General features: G+C 40.4%; 1 protein-coding gene across 3 annotated transcripts in view; it reads left to right on the forward strand.

Annotated features, from left to right (window-relative positions):
• The window catches only part of PRKCE (protein kinase C epsilon), a 285,725-nt gene that overhangs the window by 230,251 nt on the left and 39,364 nt on the right, over positions 1-16,110 (forward strand). For all 3 annotated transcript variants that reach the window (XM_061367216.1, XM_061367215.1, XM_061367214.1), the window contains exon 11: positions 3,917-4,071. In XM_061367216.1, coding sequence (XP_061223200.1) covers positions 3,917-4,071 — 155 coding nt within the window. The remainder of the gene's footprint in view (positions 1-3,916; positions 4,072-16,110) is intronic.

Here is a 16,110-nt window from a genome sequence, read left to right on the forward strand (position 1 = left end):
AGGACTGCTTTACATTTATTTTGTTCATCAAAACATACTTCTCAAATGTTATGAAAACGGAGTCCAAAAATAATGCAGTCCAAACCAAACCCATTCAATTTTCTCTTGGAACACCATCAATGATAGAGTCATACCTTGTATCTCTTTTTTAACTGAGTAAATGCTGTGTTGTCCCTTAGTGTATAATCCTTTAGAGCAGTCCCTTTATGTTCCCCACTTCAATATGATACCCTGGTGACACACATAGTGAGATGCATGTATCAGGCAGCATGCAGTTATTTCACAATTACTGTTTGAGGAGTAAATCCTCTCTGAACTGAGGTCAGAGGTCTCATTGGGTCACTCTGGTTGTATGCTTACATTATGATAGAAAGGAAATATGCAGAGGGTTAGGAACCTCTATTTTGATCACTAATTTGTAATGAAAGATGGGGGGGGGGGAAGTAGTGTGTCTGTTGTTGCTGAGGTTCTGGGAAACAGGAGGAAAATGAACTTAACCAATCTCAGCTCATATTCATAAAATATTCTCTAGTCTCTTGCATCCTCTTTTCACATAAACTTGAGTCACAGCTGATCATGTCAGTGTCCTGACCAAAAAAAGACCAGAGAGTGGTTTTAAGAAAGCAATCTTCATAGGGACTGAATGTATTTCATAGAAGAGATGGCAACTTCTAATGCTGAAACTCTGGCCTGCTGTGCATATGCATGTAGTGGGTGCGAATCAGTCTTTTTCTTCTCTCAAAATCAACCCCTTTCCGAGACTCACTACAAACAGAACAGAACCTTCAGATTTTTTTTCCTACCTGTGAATTCTCACTGGAAGCTGAAAATGTGCAATAGTGAAAGCTGGAAAAGTAACTCAAAATACCCGTGTGTAGCACAGAAATGCAACAACAGAGCAATTTCAATCACTGAGCTGTTAATTCTGGTTTTAGTAGGTATACTTTTGAAGAGGTAGTCAACTACTGCAGAATCTGCCAGAAATACCCCTTCCAACTGAGAACAGCATGTGCATAATAAGGAAGACGTGAAAGAGTGTAGGAGAATTAGCACTCTCCGGCTCTGGGAATGGAGCTGCTCCTAAGGCTTTCATTCATCCTGTCTAATGACAAGACATTCTGCTGAACAATCCAGGTTAAATTTTTGGTTGGCTAAACTGGAAATGTTCTAAAAAGGACTGAACCCAAAGTAAAAGGTCCTGAAGTTTTCGCTATAAACAGTTCCTGATATTTAGAATCAGGAATTAGTCATTTGGTGAGTGTCACAAAAAAACATTGGTTCTGCTTTGATTATAGAGTATTTAATATAAAAATGATACAGTGTATATCATGATGTGTTAGGAAATGGCCCTGATCTATGCAATCGTGTCAACCATCCTTTTTACATTGTTTGGGGGGGGGGGAAGGGGTTTTGCACCATCCCTAGCAGTTGGCAGAGTGGTGATATGACTGTTGGGAGCAGCAGCACTCAGCTCAGTGGCAAGTTGAGGATCGCCATTAAGATTTTATTCTAAAGCAGGGAAGGCAATTGATGACATAATTCTTTCATCATAATTATATGATTTTTCTGACAGCACTGCACCAGCTACCAAGAAGGAGAAAAATGACTGCTACTGCTGAACCCAGGACAAGGAATCACAGTTGCAAGACTCCGCACAATTACTTTGCATCAGCATTGTTTGCTTTATATTTGTGATTCGGGTGCAGCAGAAAGCTAGCAATGTTGAGAATGAGTATGGCTGCGCAGGAGAATGGGACCTGCACTTTCCTTTTCCTGGCTGTGCCTACTCACATCGAGACTGTTGACTTTGTAAAGGTTAAAATAGCACTGTAAGGTTCAATTTCAACAAGCATTAGGAGAAGCTCCTTTAGCCAAATGTTTGTCAGGCACTCCCCGGCCTGTGCTGCAAAGGGACACTTGTACCCAAACTGCTCTTCAGAAATACTCATTCTGTAACAAAGGACAATGTCTGTATCTTCTTAGGGGTGTTGCAAAGGTTATATTCAAAGCCTACACTAATGTCAAGAGATCTGTGCTATGATTTTGAATGTTTGTCATCAGTAGCACTGAGCATTGCAAAAAGGACAAAGGCATGGCTCTGAAGACATGCTCTTTTGAGTGTACGATACAGCCAGAAGCTTTGATGCTGCTCTGCACAAGGTTTTCCTTAGTAGGGAATGGTAAGAAAAATGTTGTGAAATGTGCCAAAGTTGTTAGCAGTGTTTTACCAAGAATGCCAGTCCACCTGAATCCTGAATTTGATCCAGTCTGGCAGTCTCTGTGTTCCCAAGATATGGGGGGAAAGGCTCAGGGCTTTTTTTTCCTGCATCCTCTTTCTGTAATCAGCAAAAAGTCAGCCAAACATTTCTAGCCTCCTCCAGGAAACATCCCTGATAAGTATAACATTTAGGCACTTAATGAGCAGGATTAATGCACACGCTTAAGTTTAAGGTTATTTTTAAGTGTTGTGCCTTGAATCAAACTGCAGAGTAGATGATTAAAGACAAATGGCAAGCATTTATGAATTTCTGGACTCATATATATAAACTATGTAATCTGCAGGCTTGGATTCACTTGAAGGAGGTTAATTGACTTCCATCTTTGATTGCTTTTGTTTGTCCAAAGCAGTGTTGCATCTTGTCTCCTTTTCTTCAACCCAGCACACCAGACACCATGAGCTGCAGCCTAGCTGCAGTGTAATGTGAAAGCTGGGGCTTCTTTTGGTGAAGTCCCATGATTACGCACCAGTGTACTGTGTGAGCAGAGAATGAAATGCTTGTGTCACATAAGTGAGGAGAATATGCACAGATCTGTTCTACATGTCACATGAGAATTACCTCCTTCTCTGTCTAAACTCATGTGCGTATAGATGGAGATGATTTACGGTAAAGAAATAATGTAAATTCAGCTTCAAACCAAGGGTGAATGGGCAAAGAGCTGACAGTTTAGAGCTGTTACTACAGATGAGAGAAAACTACGCAAATTCATAAGAAACATTTACAAAAAATAGGATATAAATTATATCAAGTGGAGGTGTCATTTCTTTGCTTCTGTCTTTACCTACATTGCCAGTTTAGACCATAAATGGTTCAAGATGCCAAGCACACACTTAATTTACTGATGTTCTCAATTCTGACTATTTCCCTGAGTGTTACTTTTGAGGTTCTTTCCTCTGAAACACACCAAAATGGGGTGATTGCCTGAGAATCGGTTCCCGTTCTCAAGTAAATTTCATTTCTAGTGCTTTGTCATAGAAATAAGCTCGAAATCTTAAACTTGGAAGTGATATGCATCAGACAAAAATAAAAGTAACCTGATAAGTATTTTAATAATGTAATTATTTTATTGCGTTATGAGAGGTGAGGCAATTCGGAAAGTCCTGTGTGAGTGTTTGAGATTGGCAGCACTGGTTTCTATCGTTTAGCAATCCTAGTTTGTTTTTACATAATTTGAGAAAGATGCTTTGCAGACAAAGTAGCTGGTAGAAGATAAGAGAAGAAAAAAAGAGCCTGAAATTCACCTAGCAGCCTGGCAGGAGTTAGCAGAATTGACTTTATCTCTTCATTGTTATGGCTAAACTTTAAAAGAAGCGGCATCATTTAAGTATCTCCATTATTATATAAAATTGATTATAATTCCATCTGTATTTGTTGATGTGAGAAGATTTATGTCTGTGTTGCTTATTACTACACTTTGATTCTATTCCCTTTTCTTCTCTTTTCTCACTTTGAGGCTCTTGTCTTGTTTTCTGTAGATTTGGGGGATTTTGGTTGTCAGCTTTTCCCTTTTCAGGATTGTAACATTTGTTTCTTTCATTTCTTGACGTAAGTGCTCCAGTCGCCTGAAGTGTAGCTTCAAGCAGTCCTTTGTGTTGCTAAAAGAAATTAGCTAAATAGCACTGTTTAATTAATTTCAGGACCGCCTCTTTTTCGTCATGGAATATGTAAATGGAGGAGACCTAATGTTTCAAATCCAGCGCTCACGCAAATTTGACGAACCTCGATCCCGCTTTTATGCAGCAGAGGTCACATCAGCACTCATGTTTCTTCACCAACATGGCGTCATCTACAGGTACTTTTTTTGATCAAAAATAAAGTATTCTTGAAGCTTCGGGCTGGTTTTGGCTGAAATCCTCTGTCTCTTAGCAACCAGATTTAGATTAGTTGTTTGTTCCAATTTGCTTACATAGAACCTTTTTTGGCTGTTTATCATGGAGAATGTTAACATTTGAATAGCCTCTGCAGCAGCCGCCAGCTGTGTGTGCCAGTTTTGTATTATAGTCCAAATAAAGCGGTTTTGAAAAAGCTTGGCACAGTGAGACCCAGAGGTGACCTCTCTGCGGATCGGCGCAATCTCTTCACTTTCCTCTCTGTGCCATAGATTTCCTCTTGGTTTCTAACTCCCTGCCCCTTCCTGAGTTTGTTTGTCCTAGTTGTCTCCACTTGGATACAGTCGGGATGGTCGTTTGCAATGCTTTACTTATGCCCCTTCCTCTTGACTGTTTGGGTGAAGGCTTAGTCACCAGCAGGAAGCGGCTCTTTGCAGGCAATTTTGATTTGCTTGCAAGTGCCCTGCATCTATTTGAACCTCGCTCCACCCTCCACCCCCACCCAGATCGCTAATCTTCAACACCCATGCACACATACACACGAAAGTGCATATTGTTGCACTGTAGTGAAGAATGATTTAGGGATAAGCTTTTATTATTAAATGTAAGGAATCACTTTGAAAATTTTCACTCTGATGTTAATGTGTTTAAGTCCTTTATCTTGTCATTTCACCCTTCCTCTCTCTTTTTATTTGTTTTTTAGCAGCCTGTCATTGCTTGTGATAAATTTGGGCTTTCACAAGCAGCATGCTTTACAGGGTTTGTGATGCATTTCTGTCCTGTCCACTAAAAATTCTGAGTGCTGTGGATCTGAGTTCTCATATTCTCTTGCTCTTCTCACCTTCTTTCAGTTTATCAGGTTTGATTTGGGATAGTCGTCTCAGGGACATGCAGTCTCAGATTTCTTGGGCAGAAACATCAAGATGAGAATGTGGAATTTGCCACATCCCTAGATTCAGACTGAGTACTAGAAATCGAAAGAGATGAATTCTAGATGTTTAGTAACCAGGACTGAATGGTAACTTCTACAGAAGCCATTGGCTTTCCCACCAACTGGATTCAAAAGGAAACTTCTCAGAGGAGGAGTCTCCTTTCCAGAGACATAGCAAGCAGCAGGATATTGCATCTTCCAAGCAAAAAAAAATCTCTGAGAACGCGGTCTTTCAGTCCGAAATCCAATTTTCTTTTGAAAACTATTTTGCTAGCTACAGCTCTTAATCTCCATCTTTTAACAACACCAGTATGATGTTTGCATACTGGGTTGGACTTTCAGCCCTACCACTTTGCATAGGTTTGTTTTCAAGTGCTGAAAATCCAACGCATTTCTTACCTTTGCTACTTATATCACATTTCCTATTCGTTATCTGCATTTATTTCCAAAGATATGTATTTGTACGTTTAGCTAGTAGAACATGGCAACTTTAGATTTTACAGGTATCCATCATATAGGAAACAGACAAGATTGGTACTTTAAGAAGTGAAGTATTTTGTTTCCTTAAAAAGATTTGCGCTAATTTCCTCTTCCTGGAAACGAGTTTAGATACTTTGTAATTAGCATTAGGGATTTCTGTGATCTGACAAGAAAGAATTGGTAAAATTCCCTTCCCCTTCTTTATATGAATGTGCATTCATTCTGCCTCTTCCTTTGCTGCTGCTGTCCTTCAACACACATCTTCTTGCTCTCCTCTCTTTCTCTTTTCTCCCTCTTTTCTCTTGTCTTATATGTAGCTTCTGCTGTGTGCTGGCTTTTAACTGCATTGAATTGCTTCATGTGCCTGCGTTCTTTCTGTGACGTTTTACCATCAAAATGCTTCAATCCCAAGAGAAGTGTCATTCTGATGAGAAAATGTGTGGTAATTTAAACTGTGTCAGATGCTATCAAATCCTGATTCAGAGACGTTGCTGACATGACTTTGGCATGCTGTAGTAAAACTTAAAGTTGTTAATGGCGTGTTTTAGTGGGTGATTATCAGAGAGGCAAAAGATAAAAGTTATATGAGTTCTAGGATGAGAGGAGAAATTAAAAAAGGCAACAGGAACACCACTAGGAACACATTTAGTTGTATTCTGCTTTGACACAGGCTTTTCGGTCTGGACGTAGTTATGTCCATAAGAATAGCTCATTTGCCCAACTGGGGGATAATAGGAGCTTCAACTGTTGGTAGAATGTATATCCCAGTTACTATATAAAATACAAGTAGAAGGAAGCAGTTAGAGATTATTTTAAAAGAATTACCCATAAGAAAATGTCATTCATAGTGTGCCAGGCCCTGAGAGAATGCATTTGTTGATGTCAGGCATGTGTTAGAATAGTTGTCTGTCTTGCACAGAAGAGTTTCAGCCTTATTCCATACCTTGCTGCATCATTTATTACAGCATTAAAAATGCATTAGGATCAAGTCACTCCTTTACAAGTGCAAAGCTCTCGCTAGCTGGCAAACAAGGAAAGGAAAGGGGGGGGGGGAGAGAAAAGAAAACCTATGCTTCTGAATAACGACCAGTCATAACTACCTAACATGCCTTCAGATATTTTAATAAAGAATACTTGTCTTCTGTGTAATTATATCCCTAGAAAAAACACTGTGGTGTGAAATTAATGGTTATTCTCCAAAGGGGGAAATGCTGCTTGTGTGGGCAATACTTCAAGGAAAGTGGGGAATATATAAATAAACTAAGATGTTTGATGGGAATGCAGGTTTCAAAATAGCTGCTATACCTTCTGATCTTTTTTCAGCCGTGTATGTGGAAGTATTTGTTTGGAGCTAAACACAGTTATATTTTTGGAAGTAAATAACTAGCTTTAGCTCATGCTTTGGCTTGTTGGTTAGATTTTTAGAAAGCACTATGATGATACTAAATGATCGTCTTTTATAATAACTAGTTTATCCTCATTTCCCCTCAAGTTCAAAGAGAAAGCGAACTCCTGTTTGGCAGAAGAAATTCTTCTGTAAGTTACATCTTTGCAGCTGGCCCAGCACTTGTTCCCTGACTTGTCCAGTTATCTGTGTGCTCACTGGAATAACATACCTTTCTTCTGTTTATCGAGTTTATGTTGGAAAGAAAGGTGAACCTCACAGTTTTCATATAAAGATGCTGCTGTTGCTAAATGCATTTTGTAGGATAGATAAACTTCAGGATAATTCCCAGTGTGGCATTGTTCAGGGTATAATGTTACTGTTGTTGTGTCAAAAACACTTCAGCAACTTGATAAAAATATTTGCATTATCCCTGCCACCTTCCCTCTCATCTGGCGTTCAGCTATTTGGGCACATGTCAAGCTGGGGCCTGATAATACAAGTAGTCAATCAGACACTAGAGAAGTTTCAGTCGCAGCTTCTGGCAGTTGTTGTTTGAGTTATGCAATTGCACTGCTTTAAAAAAATGTCTGCAAGCCTCAGGAATTCAGGGCTAGACTATGAATCTTGTTTTGCCTGTGAGCTGAGCTGCACTTTGAACTCGGTGATGAAAGGTTGTGGACTATGTTCACTGTCACCTGTCCCTGGAGTTTATTGTGTTTGAAGTCAGTCATTGTCAGCTTAATGTATGTCGTCATGTAGAGAAGTTGCAACAAACAGGGTATAGAAACTGCCAGTTCCATATTCCCCTCTTGTACTGGCGTATTGTCCCCGTGCACTTTTTGCAGACCTGTGTAAATGTTACGTGTTCTTGTTTCACCCGCAGTTGTTAGGCTGAGGACGGGAGTATCCGGTGGGTGTTTCTGTCTCTTGTTGTAGGAGTTCAAGTGAGGTGACTCAAGTGGGCCCACTCTGAACTGAAATACATACAAAGAGCTGGTGTCTCCCCAGGCTTGGACACCAGCACTAGAATGGGGTACTGCTTCATTATCGTAAATGCTGGTGTCCCCAGTTCTTATATGATTTAGGGAATAACTGTGTGAGCTACAACCCTTGTTTCAGTGAAGACCTGAAGGGCCAGTAGTTGCATGTCTGTTGTGTGATTTCTGGTGTGCTCCAAGACCATTCAGGTGATTAAAGGGCTGCTCTGTCTGAAATACGAAAGAAGGAAACTACGTACACAGCTACGGTTCACCTGAGAGGATGAAAAATGCCTTACCTGGGAAATTAATGTCACCTTCTGTGGGTTAACTCATTCTTTTGGTTTCAAATGTAAGGTCTGTGAGATGTTGCCTTCAAATCACAGAGCACCTGGACATGGGGGAGTCCTCATTCATAACGGAGGGTCATCATGTTCTTCTGCAGTATGAAATAATATCATGTTCTTCTGCAGTATGAAATAATAATCCAGCCTGTAACTTGTTGCAGCTTTCTGTGCACTCTGCAATTAATATGTTGGTCGTGATGAAGGATATATTAACACTGAATTGAAGACAATGTGAATATAAATATGCTGATGCAAATCCTTGAATACCTCTGGGCTTTTTCCGTACACAAATATCCTAGCAACTTGTTTGAACACTAACTGAATTTTTCTTTGGATGATCAGTTTTCCCAGCATTCCCATTTATCAGGGCAACACACACTAGTGTTTCGGAATGAGCTACTACCTAAAATGAAAAGCACTTTCATTAGTGTGTTTATATGTGAAATAAGACTATTTAGAAAGTCTGACTTCACTGGCGGTTGTATGATTCAGTGCAACCTTGGCAGAGTGGCAAGGAGTTATATTTACACTGATGAAAATGTTGCATGGTCAGTGGTTAACATGTTAAAAGTCATCATTCTCCCAAGTTACCTTACTGTGTTATTTCTGAGTGGCAGCAGCCAAATAAAATTGTCCTCCCCCCCATCCTTTTTCTTATTTTGCTTTTAAAGTACAAAACTAGACATAGAACATTTTGGCTTAAATTTGCTTTTAAGTATGTAAATATCATCTTATTGCAAGTCTAAACAGTCTAAATTGGTGCTTGAGCTATGGTCCATGAAGGAGGGCAAGAAAGACCTTGGACCCTCATGTAACATATTCAGACCTAAGCATGGGACTGTCCTGAACTCAAGCCCTTCCCCACATAAACTACCCGTTGCAGGAGCCTGCAACAGAGAAGTTACAGTTCGCTTCTGGAGCAAGTAAGCAACAAGCTATTTCCATCACCTTCAGTAAAAGCCAGAAGCGAGGAGTGAATTGTGCTGCAGCACGTGTGTGTGTCTGAGTCCCAGTGTCCCTGGGGACTGCTGCCCAAGCTGCGCCGCCTGATCAGTGCTCCTGGCTGGGTTTGCACCCTGGGCTCGAACCATGCTGTGCTCTGCTCCAGTTTCCGAACTGAACATGAGCTCTGGTGGGATTTTACTCGGTGGCCTTCTGCCCTCTTTGCACTCTTTCTTGCTGGATGTAGGCAGGCCAGCAGTCATGAAATGCATAAACAAGCAGGATGTCTTCCCCGCAGGAAAAGGCAGTGGGCTGGGGTGGAGAGAAACGGGGCTGAGGGAGATGAGAAGCAGGAAGGAGGGCTGGTTCCCAGGCTTCTGGCATTCGGACCGAGGGAGTCCACCCTGCCATCTGCCCAGCTTATGTATTGTGCTAAAGGCTGCTGTCGTATAGGAGAGCCTTTGACAAGGTTTCCAGCTGTGGAAGGATGAGTAAAGGCTGTGGGAATAGGATATGAACCATGCGGTCTTGCCAACAGTAGAATGCTTTCTAAATTTCTCCTGGGTTTGGAACATAAGAAAGACCTTAGTTGGCTCTTGTGTGGGAGTTGGGTATGTGGAGAAGCAGTGGCGGGCAGTTAATATTTAGAAGGATAGACTAGCACCATTGACCTCATATGGGGAATGACAAGGTACTTCCAGGGGGAGTTCCCGTTAGCGGGGTCAGCATTGTTTTTTTGCCTCATGTTTGTTTGGTGCAAGATTTTCTTGTTTAATGACCATTTGCATAGTGCTGTATTGTGTAAATAAAGCTATGACCTTTACCTTGTGATAACAGTATAGGAGTGAGTTAATGTTAAATGAGAGAGGGCAGGGAGTGGGAATCTGCCAGGGTTAATGCCAAGTTTACATTCCTGTGAGGGCAGCCATGTTCCGGTACTCGGTAGAAAGGGCGACAGTGTTTCTCAACAGATAATAGCAGAGAAATGTTACAGAGCATATTTGTTTTTATTTCTGGGTGAATGTCAGTGATTTGAGATGATTGATGTTTGTGCCTTTATTTTGTAACAGGAAGAAATGTGTGTTATCCTTCTGCATTTGATAAGAAGATTTTAACTGAGTGAAACATGCGCAAAATAAAAACCCACTAGAGCTGCAGCACATGTAAAACTGAAATGTTCTGACACAAGACAGTCCCTGTGGTTTTCCTAAAGTGCTGAGGCACAGCTTTGTTTCTACAGAAACATGTACACCAGTTTCAAACAAGTTTCTAACAGCAGAAAGAGAATGCCTTTTGTTACACAGTGCACTAAAAGTCTGAAGGTGCTTCCTAAACGTGATTTTGTTCTTAAAAGAAAGTTAGGGGTGAATTTTGCTGTGCCCTTCTGTCATGTTTGTTGTCAAACACTGGAAAATACTTCCATAACCCGGTGAAAGTGGATGTTGAAACGGTGTCATGTTAAGGGTGAGACTTTGCCTCTTTGCATGCTGTTGAGTGCATCTGCCAAAGTTTCACAGTAATAGAGAAGTGCACAGCAAACATGGTTCTGAGGTGATAGGCGTTTCACAAAGATTCTGTTGTGCTCTTCAGATGCAACAGAGAAGTTGGAGAGTAACGCAAAATATTAGGTGAAAACATGCAAAAAACTATTTACTGGGATTTTAAAATAATGATATTAAAAATACTGAACACCCTTAAAGACTGTTTGGGTGACACACTTCAGTAAAGTCATCTGCGTGCAACTTTTTCCATCCTTCAGTCAGAACATTTCTGCTTTGGGCTCAAGGTTTGCATTTATTCTCTTTGTCCCTTCTGCCCCTTCCCCCTTATCCACCTCCTTGTTACAAAAGAGCTTATCACTTAGATGCAGCACCAGCAAACATTTCTGCATGCAGATCACTGTACTCATAGGCTGATTTTGGTTCAAGTGCAAGACTATTCATGTGCATGATGTGTGGAGCTTCCTGGATGATTTGGGATCCCAGTTTGACTTTTTAGATTGAAAATGTGTTTATTTTTAAATGCATCATATTTGGGAATGCACTGTTATTAAAAAATACATGCTATTTTGCTTACCATTGCAAAAGGCTGTGGAAAATCAGAGTCTGGCCAATCTGAAAGCTGACACAACGGGGTTATCACTGACACTTTTGAAAGCTTTAAAAATGTCTCTGTGGCTGACAACTTGTACTCAAATGTAAGAGAACAGAAATAGTATTTCTTGCTCACCAGGTTAACTAAAATGGCCTAGTGAATTAAACTAGTAAGAACCCCAGCATATTTGGGAGTTCATTAAAATCTCCATTGCTACTCGAATAAACAGGATTACACCAGAAGGACCTTGGACAGACTAGGTACAGTCTAACCAGGGGAATCAGAAAGTAGAACAGAATGGATCAGGTGGCCACTACTGTGCTGAATATGAACAGAGGTGAGGGATAACACGGCCAGAGCAGTAACAAGTCTCTTAACTCACTTTCCTGTGTCAGAAGTAATGCCTGCCCCTCTCCTTGGCTGCAATGTTCCAGAGAGTCCAAAGAAGTAGCTGCCCAGAGCAGCAGGCAGTGACAGAAATACATGGTTTTCATCACCTCCACAGGACTGAGTATGTGTGAAGGAGGCAGATGTGGAGCAGGGCTAAGCAGGAAAGGCAGCGCAGCCAAGGCCAACTTTGACTAATACAAAAGCTCGTGTGGTTTCTGCACTGTGATGCACCCTGGGGTGGATGGCATCAGGGGAGAGACACTCTCCTACCACCATCACATTGAATTTTGACCCCCCAGGACCACTTATTTTGGGGATGTTTTGGATACAAAACTATTCCTTCAATAGCATCCAGGTTATGGGGAGAAGCCCAAGCAGTACTGATTCTTCACAATGTACACACCGTATGGGTCTTCACTTCTTCCCTCCTACTACTAGAATTTGTTTCCAGTAGTCAGTCTTGTGAAACAGCAGAGAGAGAGAAAACAAAATAAAAGGGAGAGACCAGAAATAATGCCAGTACTTATAAGGTATGCTTTTTCCTACTGACTTTAATTTCCTTCTGCTGATGTATAGAAGTCACAGAAAATACCGTTCTTCAAAGCAAGTCAATTGCAAATAGTGCATACAGTTGGGTACGTTTTTTAATGTAGATTCGAGAGTTACAGCGAGGTGTTCTTCACAAGGTATTCTAGTCTTAGGGCATGTGATTGCCTCTTCAAGGGAAGGATGGGACGGCTTTGACAGTAGATAACCAATATAGCAGCTGGTATGGGAGCACCCTGGTATGAAACTGAATAATACAGAAGCAGTAACAACCAAAGAGAGCTTGGTCACTGGTAACCTGAACTGAGGAACTTTCTATCTTCAAAACATGGAATATTAAGGATAAAATTAAGTAGTAACAAATAAACTTTATATCACTTCACCAGGTATTTACTTGATTTATTATAGGGTTTCCAAGGGAGATCCTACGGTCTATTAACACCCATTTAAAAAAAGTGCCTAAATATATTCCAACAAACACAAGTAATGAGTCAGAGGGAATTGCTATGGTCAATTAAGTGGGTAATGGATATTTAAAAGCTTCCAAACATCAATAAATCTGAAACAACTCTGAAGGAGTACTTGTAGAACAAAAATAATATGCACTTAAGAAACTGCCTGAGTACATATTTGCCTAAACTGAACTGCCAATAAGAGGACAGCAAGTGTTTATGGTACTGTATACTGAGGACATAAAAAGGCCTACGAACTGTGTGCCAGTTCATTTGCTGATAATCTGTAACAGGCCCAAAGGGGCCATAACTGTTATAGAGCAGCCCTGATTCTCATTTATATGAAAGTCTTGAAATACCTGATAGCATAAAGGGATCCTCAGATTGTGAACAAGGGTAGTAGCCAGCAGCTCAGCAGCGTCACCCTTGGCACAAGGCTGAAAGCTCTCCAGTGCAACCCAGTTGAAATTGCCTCTGCCAAAACTCTGTAAGCTGGTCTCCACAGAGGGAGCCATGCCCTGAGTGGAGGTGAGGGAAACCCTTTGGGCAACACTGGCTTTTAGGAAGGTTCTCTTTTCACTTCTTGAAAATACACAAAAGAAAGGAGAGGGTATTTTGCCAGCCTTCACAAGATGAGAGCAAGCAGTATGCTTGCACACAGAGTAGGACAAAAGTCCTGGTTTTCTGCGGATGACCCAAGAGGAAAAGGATTTGGCTATGATTCTTAAACCATCTGCAGATTGGGTAGAAATTGCTCTGTGCATGAGCTCAGTATGCTTGGTTTAAGGCTGTCAGAACGATGGAAATAGACTTTATTGAGCATTATAATTTAATGAAACTTTATTTAAAATAGTTCTGTGAGCTGTATTATTAGGTTTCTTGCTAGTGTTTGCCCACATAACTATCTGGGAAGTTTATAGGGTAATTTCTGATCTTATCTGAGGATAGAGTCTGGTTAGCAGGTCTCTGAAGAGAGGCTGGTGGCTGAACACACAGAAGTTATAAAGATAATTCCTCAAGATATAAATATGTATTCTTATGTTGACAAAATCGTTAAAGGACACCCCACTTTGGTCAATAGTTTACATTATAATCCTACTGAAGTCCATATTTATATGCAAGGACTACCCAATAACTACCAAATGTTAGAGACTAAAATCATATTTTATCATCCCAAATCTTGTATTCCAAACTGCTTCTCTTGTCATTTGGGCTGGTCAGTCAGGCCCATCTCAGCACCCGCTCTCTTCCGAGCTGAAGGTAAATTGGTATAGCACTGTGCTGACATTGATGTTGGCAAAAGTGTACATTTCCTAAGTCATGCTATGTTTTATTTCATGTGAATAACGCATGAGTCATCTTTCCATTGCTAATTAAAAATAGTGGGGTGCCTCATATAAGTAGATTTTAACTGATGATACTGTATGTTGGCACTACAGCCAAAGTAGCATTCCTGAGCACACGTTTTCTGGAAGAGATGGGGGAAGGCTTCAGGAGCTGCATTTGGAACAATGTTAGAGCTGAAACTTCCTGCACAACTAAAGATACTCGACGAACATTTGTGCAGCTTTCTGGCAGAGGTTGAGGGACAAAAGTAATTTGATTTGGCTACACAGTTGTAATTTTAAAAGAGTATATTATAAACTATAACTCCAGTAATGTGTATAACCCTTTTTAGTTACATACTGAAACAGGGTTTGGAGTTGGAACCATCGGTACAAAGCGCATACTTTTATCATCTGTGTCTATACTTTATGTATAGACCAACATTGGAAAGGCAAACAACTCCCATTTTTCAGACATCAGCTTCATATTTTACAGACAAGTAAAAGAATTTGGAGTTTTTTTCCCAGAATCCCTTTACTCCAGTAATCTTCCATCAAATAAAATAACAAATTGTTAGCGCTACAGAATTCTGCAATGAACAAATCTATCTGTATAACAGAATGCTTTTAGAATGTTAAAACAAAATAGATTTAATTCACTGTTTTTACAAGAATATCTGCAGAAATCTGATAAACTGCTCTTGACTGCTGCTGGTTTGATCCTTGATAAATTCAGCAGGGTTAGAAAAGGTTTTAAATTGACAGCCTACATATCCTTCCCAGGTTCAGACCACGTGATTGTGTAAAAAGATGTTTAGGCATGTGAACTATGCTATTTAAATCAGAATAGAAGCAGAAACTATTGAAGTCCTTCCTTTAGTGATTCCATATAAGTAAACATTTTGTTGGAAGCAACATTCTTGCTGAGTTACATCATTTCATTTATGCTATATGATTTATTTAGTCCATTCTGCGCAATATTGCATGCGCTACTCCGTGGAAAGGCTTTCCATAACAAGACCCAAAAGGTTGAACTGAGACCAAAGTGAGGTTGGAAAAAATCAGTGTCTGTACAAAAGTTCACTGCAGAGGGTTTTTTTTCTTTTTTTCTGACTAAGAAAGCATTTTTCTCCATGGAAACATGATATGAAGCTTTAACAGGAGCCTGCTTACTGCTAGGAGCTGTGTTTGCTCCCTGCTAAGGACACCCTTGGGAGCATAGGGAAGAGAATTCGGATAAATCTGTTTCTTTTATAAAAAGAAACACCATATGTAAAATCCTTCAGCAGCCTTTCTTATTTACACTTTCTGGACATCATAAAACTGCAGAGAACATTGGGGGGTACAGAAAAGACACTGGAACATGGGCTCAAGCTGGTGCATTAACAGCTTGCTAAGGATGTACTCCCAATGACCTATGTTTGGCCATTTTATTGTATGACCCATGTGATTGCCAGACTAAAATCTTGTCTGAAATCTTCTTCGAATTTTTACAGAGTGTATAGAGTTTTCTGGAAGGAATCAAAGGAAAAGAATATCAGTTCAAGTGGTGAAGTGTGTTATCAGCATTACCATGTTTTCAGTATTTCAGTGACCCTAATGGTGGTTCTCTCTGTTCCTGATAGAAGCAAAATAAGCATTAGTTAGGGTATAGAAGATCTGTGCTACCTTTTACAAGCTGATTGTAGTATTTCAAGAGCTCTTCATTTTCACTGTATGTTCTCATCTTGGGATATGTGGAAGGTCTGCTCCCCTAGCTGGAAAATGGGGATTTATGGGAGTGTCATCAGTTTCCTTTTGATAAACAACCTCAGCTGAATTGAAAAAGAGCATTTACTAACGTTTTGAAGCCAGAAAAGGGAGGGGGCAGAGGGGGGGGCAAGGAAGAATGGGACTTGAGGTGAACTTCGGAGACCATCTGCTGGTACTGAGTGGCCTTTACTGTGTGCATCTCTATTCAGTAGGTAGGTAGTAAGATTGGATGATGAGTTGCCTTTCGGTGTCACAGCAGTATTCAGGCAGGCTGGTCTTGTCTCTTATGTAATGAAACTGGACCAAAACATGGCATTTTCTTAGTAGCTGCTGGGAAAGCATGGCATGCTTTTTCCTTCTTCAACAAGTCAACAATATG

The sequence above is a fragment of the Neopsephotus bourkii genome, unplaced genomic scaffold (genome assembly GCF_033783945.1).
Source record: "Neopsephotus bourkii isolate Nb327-2 ecotype Australia unplaced genomic scaffold, CSIRO-AGI_Nbou_v1 NB_1373, whole genome shotgun sequence".
Lineage (NCBI taxonomy): Eukaryota > Metazoa > Chordata > Aves > Psittaciformes > Psittacidae > Neopsephotus > Neopsephotus bourkii.